Source organism: Camellia sinensis, unplaced genomic scaffold (genome assembly GCF_055761805.1).
Source record: "Camellia sinensis isolate YWXY unplaced genomic scaffold, ASM5576180v1 Unanchor1, whole genome shotgun sequence".
Taxonomy (NCBI): domain Eukaryota; kingdom Viridiplantae; phylum Streptophyta; class Magnoliopsida; order Ericales; family Theaceae; genus Camellia; species Camellia sinensis.
The window spans coordinates 23,356,565-23,374,292 of NW_028128987.1; the positions used below are offsets into that span (position 1 = coordinate 23,356,565).

At 35.0% G+C, this 17,728-nt stretch overlaps 1 protein-coding gene across 3 annotated transcripts; it reads left to right on the plus strand.

Moving 5' to 3' along the window:
- The first annotated feature begins 877 nt into the window (after positions 1-877).
- LOC114272285 (RNA pseudouridine synthase 3, mitochondrial) lies at positions 878-16,403 on the plus strand. Of its 3 annotated transcripts, none has more exons than XM_028213949.2 (10): positions 878-1,169; positions 1,258-1,603; positions 1,983-2,051; positions 2,268-2,426; positions 3,974-4,021; positions 4,109-4,201; positions 14,678-14,794; positions 14,965-15,066; positions 15,181-15,339; positions 15,865-16,403. In XM_028213949.2, the coding sequence occupies exons 2-10, from the start codon at positions 1,277-1,279 to the stop codon at positions 16,249-16,251; spliced, it is 1,461 nt and encodes a 486-aa protein (XP_028069750.2). In that variant the 5' UTR covers positions 878-1,169; positions 1,258-1,276; the 3' UTR covers positions 16,252-16,403. The 3 variants fall into 3 exon arrangements, with proteins under 3 accessions (XP_028069750.2, XP_082767200.1, XP_028069749.2); XM_082911074.1 differs by having other exon boundaries at positions 4,121-4,201; XM_028213948.2 differs by having other exon boundaries at positions 893-1,603.
- Positions 16,404-17,728: the final 1,325 nt, after the last annotated feature.

Genomic DNA, 17,728 nt, shown 5'->3' on the forward strand with positions numbered 1-17,728 from the left:
AATTTCATCATCATCATCATCATCATCATCAACAATAACTTAAAAAAAAAAAAAAGTAGAGAAAGAGAGAGACTCGGATACTCCAACCGATTCCCCCGCCGCCACTGGAGCTCACCGTTGTTTGTCGACACGATCTCAGATCTAGAGACGTGGTGGTGAGGTCGAACCCTTCAATGATCATCGACTGGTTATAGATAGATAGATAGAGAGAGAGAGAGAGAGAGAGAGAGAGAGATTCTCAATCGGCAGCGACGGAAAGAGAAGAGTTTGACAGTCGGGGAGTTCGCCGGCGAGAGAGAAAGAACTCTTTTCCTCTGTGCTTTTTTCGTTCTTCTTCTTATTCTTCCATCTCTCTTCCTCTTCTTTCTTATTTCTCTATTTCTCTATGATTCTGTGTTTTTGTTTTTTTTTTGAAATTTTGCCCTACAACGATATCGTTTTGGAGGCGCTGCAGGAACCACCGCAGAGAAAGGCAGCAAAGGATCCAGAGTCATTCAAACACACATTCACTCCGTTTAGGATAAAGGTTGAGGTTAAAATAGTTATATTTTATCTAGTTAAGGGATGACTTGAGATATTCTAAATAAGTATATTTTTTGATTTTTATAAAAAATGTATAGAAATTAGTTAAAAAATAGAGAGGAAAATGTTGATAGATGTGATCAAAATAAGTATATATATGCTAAAAAAATATATTTTTTTTTAATTTACCCCAACCACCTACTAAATAGAATAAAATGTCACATCTAACTCATAATCATTTTATTTTTTTTCTTATAAAAATTAAAAAAATCAAAAAATATATCCCAAACAAAATATTTTGACGCCAAATTAAATTAAAATAATCAAAAATCTAAAAAAACAAAAAAACAACCCCATCCCAAACAAACCCATTTTCATCGCCATCTTTCCCATTTCCATTTCTATCTCTATTGTCTCTCCACATTTTTTCTCTCTCTCTCTCTACCCAGGACCGTCTCTCCCTCGCTTTTCTCATTCTCTACTCATGTAAACCCTACATCTCTACTCATGAATCAAATAACAAACAAATTTTTTTATCTCCTTTGTTCGATTTTTCTCTCCAGTGGTGGTGGCAGAGTTATGTTGGCAGCTGAGGCTACGTAGAACTCTCTCCTCTCTGATTGAATGTGAAACCACGAATGAGCTCGGTATGGGAATCCGATTCCTGACCCCAGAAGCTAAGCGAAGCTAACTTTTACGTAGTGTTATTGATGCATACCATGTGTTTGATGGTAGGTCTAGCATATGTGCGACGATGTTGAGGAACGCTGTTGGTCAATCCATGTTGATTGGGGCCAGGCATTACTCCAGAGTATCACCACCACCACCTGCTCGCATTGAACCAGTCCTTCGAGTATCCAACAACATAGTCCATTTGGGTCCTCCAAAGGAAGGCCCAAAGCCTCGGCAGCTCCTGTCTTTGCCGCCATTCCCGGCACACCCTTTGCCTGTAAAGGATCCATCTACTACTACTACTACTACTCGTGGGAAGCCCTCGCATATCACTGCCATTAGTTGGGTCAAGTATTACTTTGATCAAGCCCCCAGCTCTGTCATTCAATCCCATTTCAACAAGGGCCTTGTGAGTATAATTATATTAATTTGTCTTCATTTAAGTTCTCATTGCAAGAATAATTTTTTTCTTTTTCTTTCTTCTTCTTCTTCCAAAATAATTCATATCAAACAAAAGTTGGTGCAATATATTGGTGTGAATCCTATCAAGAAATGGAAAAGGCACATATTAATTTGATTTCATTATTTTTATTTCTTTTGGTATATATAAAAAAAATTACTTACTTATTCCCTAAGCTTGAGATTTTGAAAATTGTCACATTGTTCATTTGGGTGTATTTGTCCATTTCTCCAGATTTGACACCTAAGTAGTGTTGATCACATCATTAGATACTTTTCTTGTAATTGGACGGTATGAAAATTTGCAGTTTGATTTCTTCATCTTATAGGTTCAAGTGGAATGTCTTGATTCCAATGACTCATCCATCCAAAATGGACAAGCAAAACCTATGAGAAAGGTAAAGAAGCTTGCTTATTTAGCCCATCGTTGGTCATAGTTTTACTAGTGTCAGCTCCACTGCAGATTTTCGAAGGAGAATAGTTGTTGTTATTGCCATTGTTGTATGTTTGTGTCTGCCAGTGCACCTGTTCATATGGACTTTATTGTTTCTTTTTCCTTATGCACTCTATTTCTGTGGATTTAATTATTCAATAATTCTACAGCTAATTTACAGATTAAGCATAATGAGGTCATGGAGGTGGGGGCAAGAGTTTATATACCTGTATCAGTTGCAGAATCTAGAATCTCCAAGAGATTTGACACTATACCAAGTGGAACACTACATCCAAATGCCGATGAGATAGAGTACTTGCAGAGGCTTGTCAAATACAAGGCATGCCTTCAGTTTGAACTTTTGATTATCTTATTTAATGTTGCTGGGAAATGTAAATGAATTGCAGGTCTTTATCTTTTTTGCCATTGATTATCAGTATTTGAATATCAAGCAACACATTGGGAGTATAATGTGTGGAAGTGTCCTAGATGGGGGAAGGGTGCATAGGACAATTTGCAGTTTAATCTCTTTTTTTGATGAATTGTTCAAGAATTATATCATTTAATTCCCTTTTAATCGAATTTGTATTGACTTGACTGACAAGCTCAAATGAATTGTATGTATTCAGCTCATGCATTCATGTCAAGATATATTAAATTAAGTGTAAGAAATGTAAAGAGAATGAAATACGGATTTATAGTAGCTTGTTTCCTCCAAAAAGAAAATAAAAATAGTGGTTTGGAACAACCCTTGTGTCCATATCCACTCGTATTCTACCTTGCTGGTTTTAACTCCATTAAATCAAATGGGTTTCCCTAGGTTCACCCAAAACTTTTACATCTATATGTTTTTCTTAGGACAACCAAAAACCTTTACAATAACTCAAAGAAAGAAATAGTTTTCTTGGATCAACTTGATTCTCGAACCATCAACCAACAATACAATTCTAAGCATACTTGAATAGTTAAGCTAACTCATTATTTCCCATCGACCTTTGTGAAGATATGTGAAGGGTTAGTGTATATAACCAAAGAAGTATAACACTAGGCTGAAAGGGCATACCTCCAAAAAAATTCTCAAGACTTTAATAAAGCAAGCTCTCAAACACTGAAGTGCAAGGAAGGCTTCCCAAGCTCATACACACTTATAAAAGGTTGAAATTTTTATGAGATGTGATTGAGAGTGTATAAGAACTGTACAGACATCTCAAGAGATAATTTTCATCAATCTTTATCGAGCGTAGGGTCGCTTTTTTAAAGAGCTTTAAAAAATAGTTAGTCCAATAGCTAGTTTTTTTTTTTTTTTTTTTTTTTTTTTTTCGCACTCATGAGCTGACCCATGGTGTGCTGTGGTCGGCTTACAAAACATGGAGCTATAACTGAGAAATCATTTTAGGTTGGTCCATAGCCTACTGCAGAGTAATACCTCACTATAGATTTCTAAAAGCCTACCATGGTCAACCAACCTATTTGGCTGGCTGCCAATGACCTAAGACACTTGTTGGACCAGACTCTGATGCTAGTCAACAAGGATGACAAAATGGACAACTTTGTCCACTCTTCAACGTCTTCCCAGTTCCCTTGTCCAAAATGTTCTGACATTAATGAAACTCTCCTATAGCATTTTGCATGCAAATGAAGAACTCCCATAGCATCCATGCTTCCAAGGCTTCAAGGTTTATCCAATGTGCTCTCCAAAGTAGTGGTGGCTTGGACTCTATCTAAGATGAACATTATATAATCATGAATTTTTCAGTTAACTTAGATATGACAGAATAGCTAGCTACTTCTGCATGTGCACCATTTGTAGATTTGTGGAGTCAGGTGACAATTAATTTCTTTCATTAGTTATTGCTTCTTTGTTCATGGTAGTTCTTAAATTTTCAGGATTCTGCTATTCTTGTGCTAAATAAGCCACCCAAGTTGCCAGTAAAGGTTAGCATCTCTTGGCGCCTACTCTTTGCACAGTTTGCTGCTTCTATGCATATTCTTTTGCCTTTTAACTTGTGATTATTAACATAGTTATGTTGTAAGGGAAACCTCCCGGTGCATAACAGCATGGATGCCTTGGCAGCTGCAGCACTGTCTTACGAGTATGATGAGGGTCCTAAATTGGTAAGCTTCTTACTTTGGATAACTGCTGTGAAGTGGGAAGGTTAATAAATTGAAAAAACATACACCCTGTCTGGCGCAATTTTCTGTAAAGGAAGTCCTTCATCGAAAAGGACTTTAATAAAGGGACTACATAAGGACTTTGAAAAAAGGACACATGTTTGGTGAATTTTTTTGGAAGTCCTTTGAAATTAAGAAGTATGTATTGTTACATAGTCCTGGGTAGAAGTTAACCTCAAAAGCTAGCTATTGAGGTGAGAGTGCCATCACGTTTATATGCTTAATATTACTTTAGTACTCTGGCGATTTGGGACTTCGCTTCACACCTTCCCTCACGTCTATCATGCTCACTCGGCAGCGCCTGTAACGTGCAGGCCAGGGACACGCACCCTACCCACCCCTGTATTCCGGCTTCATGTGTATACCATGTAAAAAAACTTCTGATGGCAACATTTTAGAAGTACCAAATAGCTTTCCATTAGTGTTATCGTTAGCCTCCCTCATTCTATAAATTACTTGAATCCATTTATTTGTTATAAAAAAACACATTGTGGTTTGATGCTATGGGGGAGGGGACATGTGAGATTATACAATCATACATGCCTAATATAGAAGATATATGGAATATATACTAATATATGTAAGAAATCTGAATGAATAATTCTTGTATATTCAATTGTAATCTTTACAAAGCATACATCCGTTTATATAGCCCTAAAACTAAAACTAAAAAAGGAAAATCAAATATCTACGCAATCAAAGGAATATCTACACAATCAATACCAATATACAATCATACATGCCTAATATAGAAGACTAGCGAATGACCCGTGCCTAAAGGCACTCCCAACGCAAACAACGCTCGTTAGCCATAATGCACATTAAAAAATAAATAAATAAAATTTCAAAGATTAACAATTATATATTTCAATAATGCAAATTAAATAATCTAATTTAAGGACAATATTCTAATATAAAATTTAGAAGAATGCTATTCATCACTTTTTTTTTTTCACCATTTATTTCACTTCTTAAGTATATTGATGTAATCAAAGTCATGTGTATGTGTAGGATCCATATTATTTAATAAATAATGGAACTAACCAATCTAAATAGAAAATCACCTAGGAAGTGAATAGTTCGAGCATAATGTTTTAATGATATATAATAGCCCTCTAATATTTATAGCTATAAAAGTGGCAACTTATACAAACTAGCAATATTAACCATTTAACAATAATGGAATGTAAAAAATATTACTCTTTTAACCTTTTAAAAATTTGACAAATTAAAAATGGCAAAATCAGAGTGTAAAATTTAAGATACTATACAATAGTAATCAAATAGAAAATACACTCTTAAATTAAATATTGCTATGCCAACTTAATTAATGGCACACCTAAACAATGACATTTACCACATTCAAGCTCTCCAATGGAGCTATGAGAACAAAGTTGAGAACACAATAAAGCCACAAAGTGAACATTAAAGATCCAAGCTGTCAACTTATCTCATAAACCTACCACTTGTAGCACATCCAAGCCCACTGTGTTCATAAGCCCTTATATAACACAAAAACACATTGATAGGTTTACGAAGCAACAACATTCAAACTATTCTAGTCTATATAATAAAACACAATGATTTTTAAAAGTGTCTCTCTCACACACTTGGTTAGTAACTAAAGCATTGAACGAATAATTTTAACATTTGAGGATTTTAAGAACATAAACATATATCAATTTCAACAGTTCAATAATTAGTTAATCTAATAAATTAATATATTTCATCTTGTAATGAAAAACAATTAATGAATCTAATAAACACAAAATAAGAGAGGGATATTGGGGCTGATTTCAATGATCCAAAATGTTAATTTTTTGGAGTATATTGAGTAGAATATACCTGCAACTTGCAAGAAATTAAATTGATCGGATATCGGTAGCCCTTTCATCAAAGCATATTTGTATCTAAAAAAATGAATAATAAGTGTAATTTGAAATATAAAACTAAATACAAATGTATTTTGATGAAAGGGTTACCGATATCTGATCATCTAGATTTTTTGTAGGTATATTATGCTCGATATACTCTAAAAAGTGAACGGTTTGGATCATTAAAATGGGCTTCGAAATGGGTCCATTAATCTATTCTTTGAGATATGGGGCGTGAATGTTGGGAGGAAGGTGCTAGGAAGTTGCTTTGAGTGGGAAATTTATTTTGATCCAAGTAAATCCAACCGTCAATTAGATAGATGGGTTAATCTCAGTTGTTCTAACCAATTATAAGAGATAGACATTTTTAAAAACAAAGCTGCTTTATTATATAAATATATGGAATATGTACCAACGTATTCTTACAATCTTGTTCAAACTCAAGGTGTTTTAGCAAGAAACACGGAGAGTTTGTCTAATAGAAACTGAAACAGAGCAGTAGTGTGAGTTTTGGTAAATAAATCAGCAAGTTGCAGAGTGGTAGAAATGAACGGAAGCAAAATAGAGCTAAACTACAAATGTTCGCGGATGAAGTAACAATCAATTTCAATGTGTTTCGTTCACTCATGGAAAAATAGTGTTATGAGCAATCTAAGTAGCATTGTGGTTGTCACAGTAGAGAGAAGTCGGAGAGGATTAAGGAACACCCAAATCAGACAAGAGACAACGAAGCCAGACAATCTCTGCAGTGACATGAGTTGTAGTACGGTACTCAACTACTGTAGTAGAACGAGCAACAATAGTTTGTTTCTTGCTTTTCCAAGAAATCAAGGAATCATCAAGAAATATACAAAAACTAGAAGTGGACTTTCGATCATTAACATCACCAGCCCAATCAGCATTAGCAAAGACCCCTAAATCCAAAGAAGAAGTGGATGATAACAGTAAACCGTGAAATATAATATCTCTAAAATAGTGGGGAATTTGAACCAAGGCTGCCCAATGCATGGAACGAGGAGCAAAGACAAACTAGCTGACTACATGAACAACATAATCAAGATTAAGGAGAGTAACAATTAGATTGACCAAGCAACCAATAAGCTCGTGATAAGAGGTGGGATCAGCTAGTGGAACACCATCAATATGATTAAGCTTCACATTTAGCTTAATCGGGATATTAAAAATCTTAGTGTCAGTAAGACCAGCATGGTGAATAACTTCATTTTTATACTTGGCTTGAGACAGAAAATCCTTGGGAGAAGAAGAAGCTACTTGAATGTTAAGAAAATATTGCAATGGGCCTAGATTTTTCATTTTGAAGGTACGAAAGAGATGCTGCTTGATCTCAGAACTAATAGAAGAGTTAGAGTCAGTGATGATCATATCATCTACATAAAGGTATAGCGGTAAAACAAAGCAAAATCCTGGGTACAAGGATGAAACCCAGGTTGAGTAACAACCGGTTGAAAGTGATCATACTGAGCCCAAGGAGATTGCTTCAAACCAACCATAAAGAGCACGCCGTATATGACAAACCTGTCTAGAGGAACAAGGAAGGCTTGGTGGAGGACACATGGAGACCTCTTTGGTGAGCATTCTTAACATCCATCTGATAGAGAGGCCAATGACGGATAGCAGTTATAGAAATCAAGGTACGAACAATAGTCATCTTAGTGACAAGGGCAAAAGTCTTCTCATAATCAAGACCATACTTTTGTGACAAATCTTTGACAACCAGGCGAGCTTTGTAGCACTCAAGAGAACCATCAAAATGAATCTTTTACTTTATAGATCGATTTGCAACCAACCAGATTTTTGCTAGCAGGCAAATGAACCAACTCCCAAGTAGTAGTCTTTTGCAATGTAGTAACTCATCCTCCATAGTTCGAACCCAATTAGGATCCTGACAAGTTTCCTTGTAAGACTAGGGTTCTAAAAAGAAGTGAACAACAGACAAAAAAGTGCAGTGTGAAGGAGAAAAAACAGGTATTAGAAAAACCAAATTACCACAACCTTACGTTGATGAAGGGGATACTGACAAACATTAGGATCAATGTCACCAGAAGAAAGAGGATCAGCATCAGGGAAGGAGACATCCGATGGGAGAAGGCCTTGCAACGAGAATAAACTAACAATGGAGGAGCAGAAGGGGAAATAGGAGGAGAAGAGGGAACAAGCTCATTGTTAAGATTGGGATCCTACATAGGATTGTTTTGGGGGTCTTTCGGATCGTAGGAATGGATCGAGGATCGTAGGAATGGATCGAGGATCGTAAGATCTTACTAAAATGATAAAAAAAGCAATCACCATGTTTGTTTCTAATTTTTTGAAAACACTTTTCAGAAAATTCTACTTTCTTGTTTTCCGCATTTTTTTTTGTTTTTACTGAATTTTTTTAATATTTTAAGTAATTTTTTTAATTTGTAGACACACCTAACATAAATACACTTAAAAAGTATAATTTTCGTCAAAAAAATCTTTAAAAAATTCACTAAATACCAAAAATATAAAAAAATATGAAAATTCAGTATATTTTTCTTATTTTTATGTATTTATTAATTTTTAAAAATATTTTTTTCACAAATATTTTACTTTTTAGATTCATCTAAGTGACGTGCATCTAAAAAAGTAAAAAAAATGCTTAAAATTTTAAAAATATTTACTAGAAACAAAAAAATATGAAAAACAAAAAACTCAGTTTTTAAAAAACTGAATTTAGAAAACTGAAACCAAACACACTGATAGTTTTTTATATGATGAAGTAATACTATCAAAATGTATATAGAATGACCCCAAAAAACATGAGAATGTAGTTCAAAGGGTAGAGCTCTCACACTTGCTTCATAATTTGCTGAATTATAAAGTTTAGTATGAGCAGATCGATGTTTAAATCCTTGCATTCTCACTTGTAAGGAATTTAAATTATCATTCTAGATCTTTTCTTAACAAAGAAAACATAATAGAGAAGAATCGCAATTCAAGGTATCATTCAAACATTTTTTGACAAAAAAAAAAAATCAAAAGCATAATAAAAGAATATACCAACACTTGCACAACATTCTCATTGTTTCTTATGAAAAGAAGACAAACTAAACAAGGGAAGAACAAATAAAAGACTAAAAAAAGGCATCATTATCGCTGAAATTATCATCATTGCCACAATCAACATTAATGTCATCGCCACAATCGTCATCATCACCCATGGCGTCATTCAACTCAAAAATTTTTTTTTTTTTGATTAAAAGAATTGTTTTTTGTATAGAGTTGTGCTGATTTTTTTTTTTGTTAAAAGAATTATTTTTTCAGCATAAGTTTAAAAACCAGGGAAGAAACAAAAACAGTACACCGTCAATCACACGAGGGAAGTAGAAAAAATGAAGAGGAAGAAGCAAGAAAAAAATGAGGAAGAAAAAGTAGGAAAAACGAACACCAAAAAAAGAAAAAAGAAAAGGAGACATAACACAGTCGAACAAAGATAGAGGAGGAAAAAATAAGTCGAAAGAAGAAAAAATTGCAGATTTAGATTCAAATTGAATAGATAGAAGAAGAAGAAGAAGAAGAAGTAGCAACAACAGCGTAAGGAAAAACGAAGAAGACCAAAAAAAGAGGAAGAAGAAGAAGAAGAAGAAGAATAGATACAAGAGGGATCGTACGATCAGGATCGCTAGATTGTACGATCTGGATCGCAATCTTAACAACCATGGTAGAGATATACTCATCAAGAGAGATCTTAGAAGGAAATGGATCAATGTGAACCAAATTCTCTTTTGAAACAAGGACAATGATAGGAGGAAACTGAAAGTAAGATACGCGTTCGAGAAAAGGCAACATGGCAAGAGACATAAAGGCGACATGAGACAAGATCATAATAATGATAGCATTTCTAAGTAAGACTATAATCCAAAAAGGCACACAGGATAGACCGAGCACTAAGTTTGGTCCTATCTTTACGGGAAAGAAGGACAAATATGCAGACCTAAAGACGTGAAGGAGGGAGTAATTGGGAACATAGGAAAATAAAGCCTCATATACGATTGAGAAGAAAGGTAGCAATAAGAACGGCCTCACCTATAATGGGGCCGGAACAGAGGCAGAGAGAAGAAGAGACCAAGTGGTCACAAGAAGATGACAATGTTTACGCTCAGTCCTGCCATTCTGGGAGGGCGTATTAGAATAGGAAGTTTGGTGAATGGTACCCAAATTAGCTAAATACTCACAAAACTCAGTTTTAAAATATTCTCCACCCAAGTCAAACCGCAACATTTTGATAGTAGACCCAAACTGTGTAGTAATCATAGATTGAAAAGTATAGTATATTTGGTAGAAGTTGGACTTATGAGTTATAAAATAAACACAAGTGTAATTGGTGCAATCATCAACAAATGACATATAGTATGTAGAACCCCCTTTGATGAGAATAGGATAAGTACCCCAGAATAGGTAAAGGGCTCCAAATATCAATATGGACTAAAGAAAACGCGTATTGAAAATAAAAATACTCTTATTAAAAGGTAATGTTGTCATTTTGGCAAGTTTACACTCTCGATATTCAATAATTTGATTAGGAAAAACTTTACCCAACAATCTTGACTGAGTTAAAGACTGTAAACGGTCAACAGAAAAATGGCCTAATCTAGAATGCCACAAATAAAACTGACTCGACTGAGAATCTAATTGAAAGGATAAAAGAGTAGTCCGAGAGATGGATAGAGGGAAATGAAAGCTTTCTACTACATAGAGGTCTTTAATTCTACAGCCGGTCCCAATTTGCTGCTTGGACATCCGATTTTACACAACAGATTGAAGAAGAAAATATAACATCAAAACTGGAAGTATCAAGCTGACTGATAGATAGTAAATTGACAGATAACTGAGGAACATAAATGATAGATGGAATAGTGACGACAGACATGTCAGATGGTAGGACAGACCCAATAGCAGACATACCAAACCATTAGTAGTATTAACAGTAATAAGAAAGGAAGGGGGAATATAGTTTTGAAGTAAGGAGAGATGAGGTGTCATATGATGAGAGGCACTAGAGTCAAAAAGTTAGACAGAAGAAGAGATACTTGAAGAGGATCGAAGCAAACTTGAATGAAGAGAGGTTAGAGTGGAGACAGACAAGGATGGCTAGGAGATAGACATCGTATGCTGAAGTTGAGCAATCTGAGCACTTGAAGAAGTCAAGTCAGGATCAGGAGTCGGAGTAGATGCAGTATATGTGGCGGGAGGTCAAAAAGTACTTGGACGAATGCGAAACTGGGTCTGAGACTGTTGAGAAGACGGAGCAAGTGGACGTCCCTTCTTGGGATAGTTATATTTCCATCGGCATCTTTGATGGTAGAAAGTACACTCATCTAATGCCAGTGGCCCCTTCTTTGGGTTTGGCAGAGACCTGAAGCTGATGGGTAGATGGGGTTGACAATAGTGGAGGTTGAGTAGGAGCCAAGAAATAGATGGAGACAGAGTCTGATTAGTCGTCTTGAGATGGGTTTCTTCGGAGAAGAGCTCATGAACAATAGCATCCACAGAAGGGAAGGGAGAACGGTGAATGATGCCACCATGAATAGCCTCAAATTGAGGAGAAATAGCTATTAAGAATTGCACCAAATGACACTCTTCTTGGAATTGCAAATAAGCATCTAGTGCCTTGAGATTAGATGGTTCTATGAGAGCAAACTGATCCTAGAGTCCAATGTTGAAATCCTGGGTAGACCTGTCCCGCTAATGAGCACCTTAAATAGTTAATTCCAACTTATATCGTTTGGCAAAGTTAGATTGCTGATAAACTCCAAGTAATTAGTCCCACACCTCCTTGGCAGTAGCATATTTGGAAAACATCATCCCAACACGATCTTCCACAGAGTTGTGAAACTAAGTCAAAACTTGGGCATTGTCACAATCAACATGATACCTTTTTTTATATCCAACGGACGAGGAATAGAACCATAAACATATCCTTATCTTTTTTGACCTAGTGGAAATTTTTTCATAATGTTGGACCAATAAGCGTAGTTAGTACCAGTGAGTGTGCAACTAATGGTCTGAATTCTATTATCTGACATTGTAATGAACCAAAAAATAGAAAACCGATGGAACAAAGTGTAACAAACAACGAACTGATGGTCCAAACTGTAATAAACCAAAAACAGTACCAGATGGGTCATATACCAGTGGGTAAGTAGCGAAACAGAAGAGAAGACCCAAACTCAAATAAGAGATAGAGCAAACCTTGCGAGAATCAAAGAGGTAGAGAGAGAGAGAGAGAGCTCAATTGCAATTCTACCAGGGAACTAGAAAGAGAGAGATTGTGATCCAGGAGTTGATGTTGCGATTGCGGCGAAGCTTTTGGTGATCTTGAACCTTGAGAACTTCGATCGATAAACCATAGAAATCACGAACAAGGATCGGTGATGAATCGGAGAGAAACGAAGAACCAGAGATCAATGATGGCTATAAGAGGCTAGGGTTCCAAACACAGCTCTAATAGCATTTAAGAATTCTGAATGAATAATTCTTGTATATTCAATTGTAATCTTTACAAAGCATATATCTATTTATATAGCCCTAAAACTAAGACTTAAAAAGGAAAACCAAATATTTATAAAAAAAAAAAATTTGAATATCCACACAATCAATACGATATACAATCATATATGCCTAACATAGAAGATATATGGAATATATGCTAATATATTCTCACAAGGAAAACCTAAGTTGACATGGGATGTGGTAGTGAAAAAAGATACGAATTTATTGAATTTAATGGAGCATATAGCACTTAATAGTGTTGAATGGAGAAAAATGATTCATGTAGCCGACTCCACTTGATTGGGACACTAGGCTTAGTTTGATTTGATTTAGAAAAATACATGGTGGTAGTGAAGCAAGCAAATTGTCAAATGATAATTGGGTATGTCCCATTAATGTTGTTTGGTGATGTTCCAAAGTGGTGTTGGTTACAATCCATTGTGGTGACTCTGGTTGTAACCACTGGTTATGACCCAAATTGGTGTTAGTTATGACTCAATGTAACTGTGGTCAATGGATTAATTAATTTGTTTAGATCCACTAGCTGAAAGTGATGAATGCATATGGTATGCATCTTTTTAATATGAAGTGTATTGTAAAATTTTCATACTGTATAGGGCTAGTATTAGAAGTTTGTTATAATTTATGAGCGTAGTATCAGGAACAACTAAGTGTCACCTAAGATTTATTTGACTTTGCAAGAAACTAAGCAGCACGAACACTTCCAAGAAGGTGGTGTATCTATGTCATGTCTGTGTCGGACACTGATACTCATTGGACACTTCCCGACATGTTTCTGACACTCATCAAAATGTGTCCTATTTTTTAAAAAGTTCTTTAGATCTGGACACTCTTCGGACACTCGTGTCAATTACTTAAACACATGTGTCCATTGATTAGACACACATGAAACTCATTATAAGTTTGAACTAAATAACTTAGATACAATAATAAAAGAAAAAAATATATAAATTTATAAAGTAAGTGTTATATTGCATTTTTTTTTTATCATCTTTGAATGATATATTCATATATATGATATGTAATAAATATATAAAATTGTATATTTCATGCGTGTTCCCCACATGCTGTGTCTTGCATTTTTTGAAAGTTGACATGTTGCCGGCATGTCCGTGTTGTATCCGTGTCGTATCCGTGTTGTGTAGCGTATTCGTGTCTATGCTTCTTAAGCGAGAAGTTGTTTAAAACGGAATTACTGAAGCATGCTAAACTAGCTTCTCTTGAATTGACTTTCATGGCCTGTGACTTCAAGTGAAATTCCTTTTTGTTAGTTTCACCAAACAGTAACAAAAATTACAAAGGACTTTTACAACTTGAAAGGACTTTGAAAAGTGATGCCAATCACCCTCATAATATTTTTCTCTATTACTAGACAATGATGACAAACTCCAATTGTATGATGATGACAGTCTACAATTTTATGATTGGGATTCATAAATGATATAAGCCAAGTTATTTAATATTTGGGGGCCATCATTCTAGCATTCAGTAGAAAATCTGCAATGTGTAATCGTCTTTGTAATATAGTGTATGTAAATGGACTATGATAATTGATACTTCCATGTTTTTAGCTGCTTACATACGCGTGTACTTGCATCCATGTTCAAATAAGTTATATATGTTTATATTGTATGGTTTTAAAAAGCGGTATTGGGTGGCGTAATGCTTGCAGTTGTGTAATGGACATTAGGAGTATCATTTTTTTATTTATTTATCACAATTTGAATGTTTTAATCAATGTTGTCTCTTCAAAATTTGTTTCTTAAAGAAATATCGAATTTTATGTTGCCTTCTAAAGCAAAAAATGTGAAAATTTTCATAATAAGGGAATTTCACTATCTAGGAAATTTGAATTTAAATTTTTATTTTTTATTTTTGAATTGAAACATGTTATGCTATTGCTCAGATGACTATGGATGGTAACTTATTTGATCTGTTGACTTATTTTAAAGCATTTGTGTTTTCTTTTTCTCATTTGACTGTATGTTAGGTTCATCGTCTAGACAGAGAGAGCAGTGGCCTCCTTTTAATGGGGAGAACTAATGAAAGCATTTCTCATCTTCATTGGTTGTTCAGCGACATAAACAGAGCAAAATCCTCATCTAAGGTGTACTCATTCCTCAACCTGAACCATCCATATGGTGCATTAAATTTTCCCTTACAAACATCATGTAAAATCACTTGAAATTATTTATTTATTTATAATATGTATGTTGAACGGGACATTGGTTGGTGTTAACCTTTTTCTTCTAACATGTAAAATCATTGGAATTTTAGGCTTGGAATACTGCATGTGAAGCAGCATATCAGAGGTATTGGGCTTTGGTCATTGGGTCTCCCAAGGAAAAGGAAGGCATAATTTGTGCCCCTCTTTCGAAGGTTCTCTCTGTCTCTGTCTCAGTCTCAGTCTCTCTCACGCACACGCACACAAACACAAATTTAGTTGATATGAAGAGTTAACAATATGAATAGGGCTTTTTTAATTGATTGCAGGTACTTCTTAATGACGAGAAAACTGAGAGAGTTATTTTGGCTAATTGCTCAGGTTTAGAAGCTTCCCAAGAGGCTGTAACTGAATATCGGGTGCTTGGTCCGATCATAAATGGATGCTCATGGATTGAATTGTGTCCACATACAAGCCGGAAGCATCAGGTAGCTCTCTTCTCACTTCTCTCTTTACACAGGCAACCCCAGTCACTCATTATGTACTCATTTGTGTGTCGAGGATGTGATATACTCCGAAGTGAGTTTTCTGTGCTTGCGTATATTGAGTTTTCAAAGACCCTACAAAGGTTTACTGAACCAGCAACCATTCATGATGTAGCAACTTTCCATTTTGAAATTGGTTGTGGGAATTTTAACTTGACATCAATTCAATGAAATGTGTTATAAAATTTTATTCTAGGAATTTCTTATCTCAATTGTATGTGTTGGATATATATTTTTATATATGCTCCTAGCTTGAATGTACTAGTGTTAACATTCGGTAAAACAAGTGGACTGATTGATTGACTGAGATGTGATGCTCACTAGAGGAAGAGTGGTTGATTCATGCTTTTGGATGCCTTAGTGACTTTGTTGTCCGTAGTGTCATAAAAATCATTAGGAAAAGCTTCATTCTGGTCTCTGGATTTCGGGGCATATCTAATTTCAAGTTCTATTGCCCAATTTTTGCAGCTGCGTGTGCATTGTGCTGAAGCTCTTGGCACCCCAATTGTAGGTGACTACAAGTATGGCTGGTTTGTGCATCGTAGATGGAAGCAAATGCCTAGAGTTGATTTTGAGCTGACAACTGGAAAACCCTACAAGTTGCGGAGGCCAGAAGGTTTGGACGTTCAAAAGGGAAGTGTCCTGTCTAAGGTTCCCTTGCTACATCTGCATTGCAGGGAGCTTGTACTTCCCAACATTGCAAAGTTTGTGGAGCTTAATCATCATCACCTAAACCCAGAAAACCACCACCCGAACGCCATGCTTCGCTCTAAGCCAGATCTCCTTCGGTTTGTGGCATCGATGCCATCCCACATGAAAATTAGTTGGAACCTCATGTCCTCCTATTTGATATAACAGTGACTTGTTTGTTTTATTGGTTTTGCTTCCCTTACGCTGTAGAATCTATATAAGATGGTTTATGCGGTAGAAACATTTTTGAGATTTGCATCTTGAAAATGCTTTACATAAAAAATCGAGAAAATATCAAATAAGGCTTACTTTTTCAATGGAAGTTCCCATTTACATAAATTAAGTGATGTTTGATAAAATAAAAAATTAGGTATTGAAAATTGAATACTGTACTCTTTAAGTTGAAAAGATATTTGATAAAAATTTAGGTGTTGCATTAAAACAAATTATTTGATATATATATATATATATATAAGATAATATTACGATGGTGAGGTAGTGATGGCGGTGGTGGTGGTGGTGGAGGAGGAGGTGGCAGTGGTGGCTATGAGGCCAATGGCAATGGTGTTGTAAGTAGAAAGATAGTGGTTATAATAATGGTGGAAGACTAATGTAATGGAGACAAAAAGAGTGGCAACAATGGTAATTATTGTTGTGGTAGAATGATGGTGATGATTATAGCAATAGTGGCAATGGTTGCAGAGAAGAAGGATTTTCATATTATTGTAGTCGTGGTGGAAAAGTGGGGTTAGTGGTGGTGGGGATTATAGTGATGGTAGTGAAACAATGTTGATACTTATAGAATAATAACAATGATGATGGAGGTGATGGTAGTAGTAGTGGTGATGGTGGTGAAGAAGTGGTGGCAGTGGTAATAATTGTAGTGGTGGTGTGGCGGTGACGATAGTGGTTGTGATGGTAACGGTGTGATAAGATTATAACAGTGTATGTCAACACTTATCATAATCATTTATCAATTTAGTCAGTATTAAGTAAGTTTTTAGTCAATTAAAATATTCTTGACTTTTAGTTTACATTTTAACGGTCACTTAAAATTTTAAGTAATGCTAATTATGATTTTCAAACATAATTAATTAATTTTTATTTAATACATTCAATTTTAAGTGTTGAATTAAATTATCAAATATCAAACTCTCACAACATGGTGTTAATACTCAATGGGAATTACATTAGAAAAGTGAGTTTACTACCAAATCATGCCAGCAGTGAAGAGTAGGAAATTTACTATCAAATTATGCCATTTGCCCTTGCACCCGAAAAACGACGCAAATTACATTGGAAGTAAGCCTATTACATGCTTCACTCTCTCTATCACACACTCTTTCACTTTCAACATAATTAATTAATGAAATTTTTTCACAAAAGTCCCATCCTAGAAAGTATTTACAGGAAAGTCCCATAAATTTTTTTTTATAAGCTATTAAGTCCTATTGAATTTGAAAAGATATATAGTGAGGTCTTTTTACTATATTTCTTGGAAATTCTAAATATGGATATGTTTTATTTGTGCATTATTGTCTTATTAATTTTTTGTCAAAATTGTATTTTCAAAAAACTTATGAGTTGATATTTATGGGATTAGTCCAATAAATATTAGATATAGGATTTATTAAATTTTGGA

What these genes read in the sequence shown, in the direction of transcription:
- LOC114272285 (XM_028213949.2), top strand. Translation starts at nt 1,277, where the DNA reads ATGTTGAGGAACGCTGTTGGTCAATCCATGTTGATTGGGGCCAGGCAT. An exon ending in AGAGGCTTGTCAAATACAAG is followed by an intron (nt 2,427 to 3,973) that starts GCATGCCTTCAG and finishes TTAAATTTTCAG; the next exon opens with GATTCTGCTATTCTTGTGCT. An exon ending in CACCCAAGTTGCCAGTAAAG is followed by an intron (nt 4,022 to 4,108) that starts GTTAGCATCTCT and finishes TTATTAACATAG; the next exon opens with TTATGTTGTAAGGGAAACCT.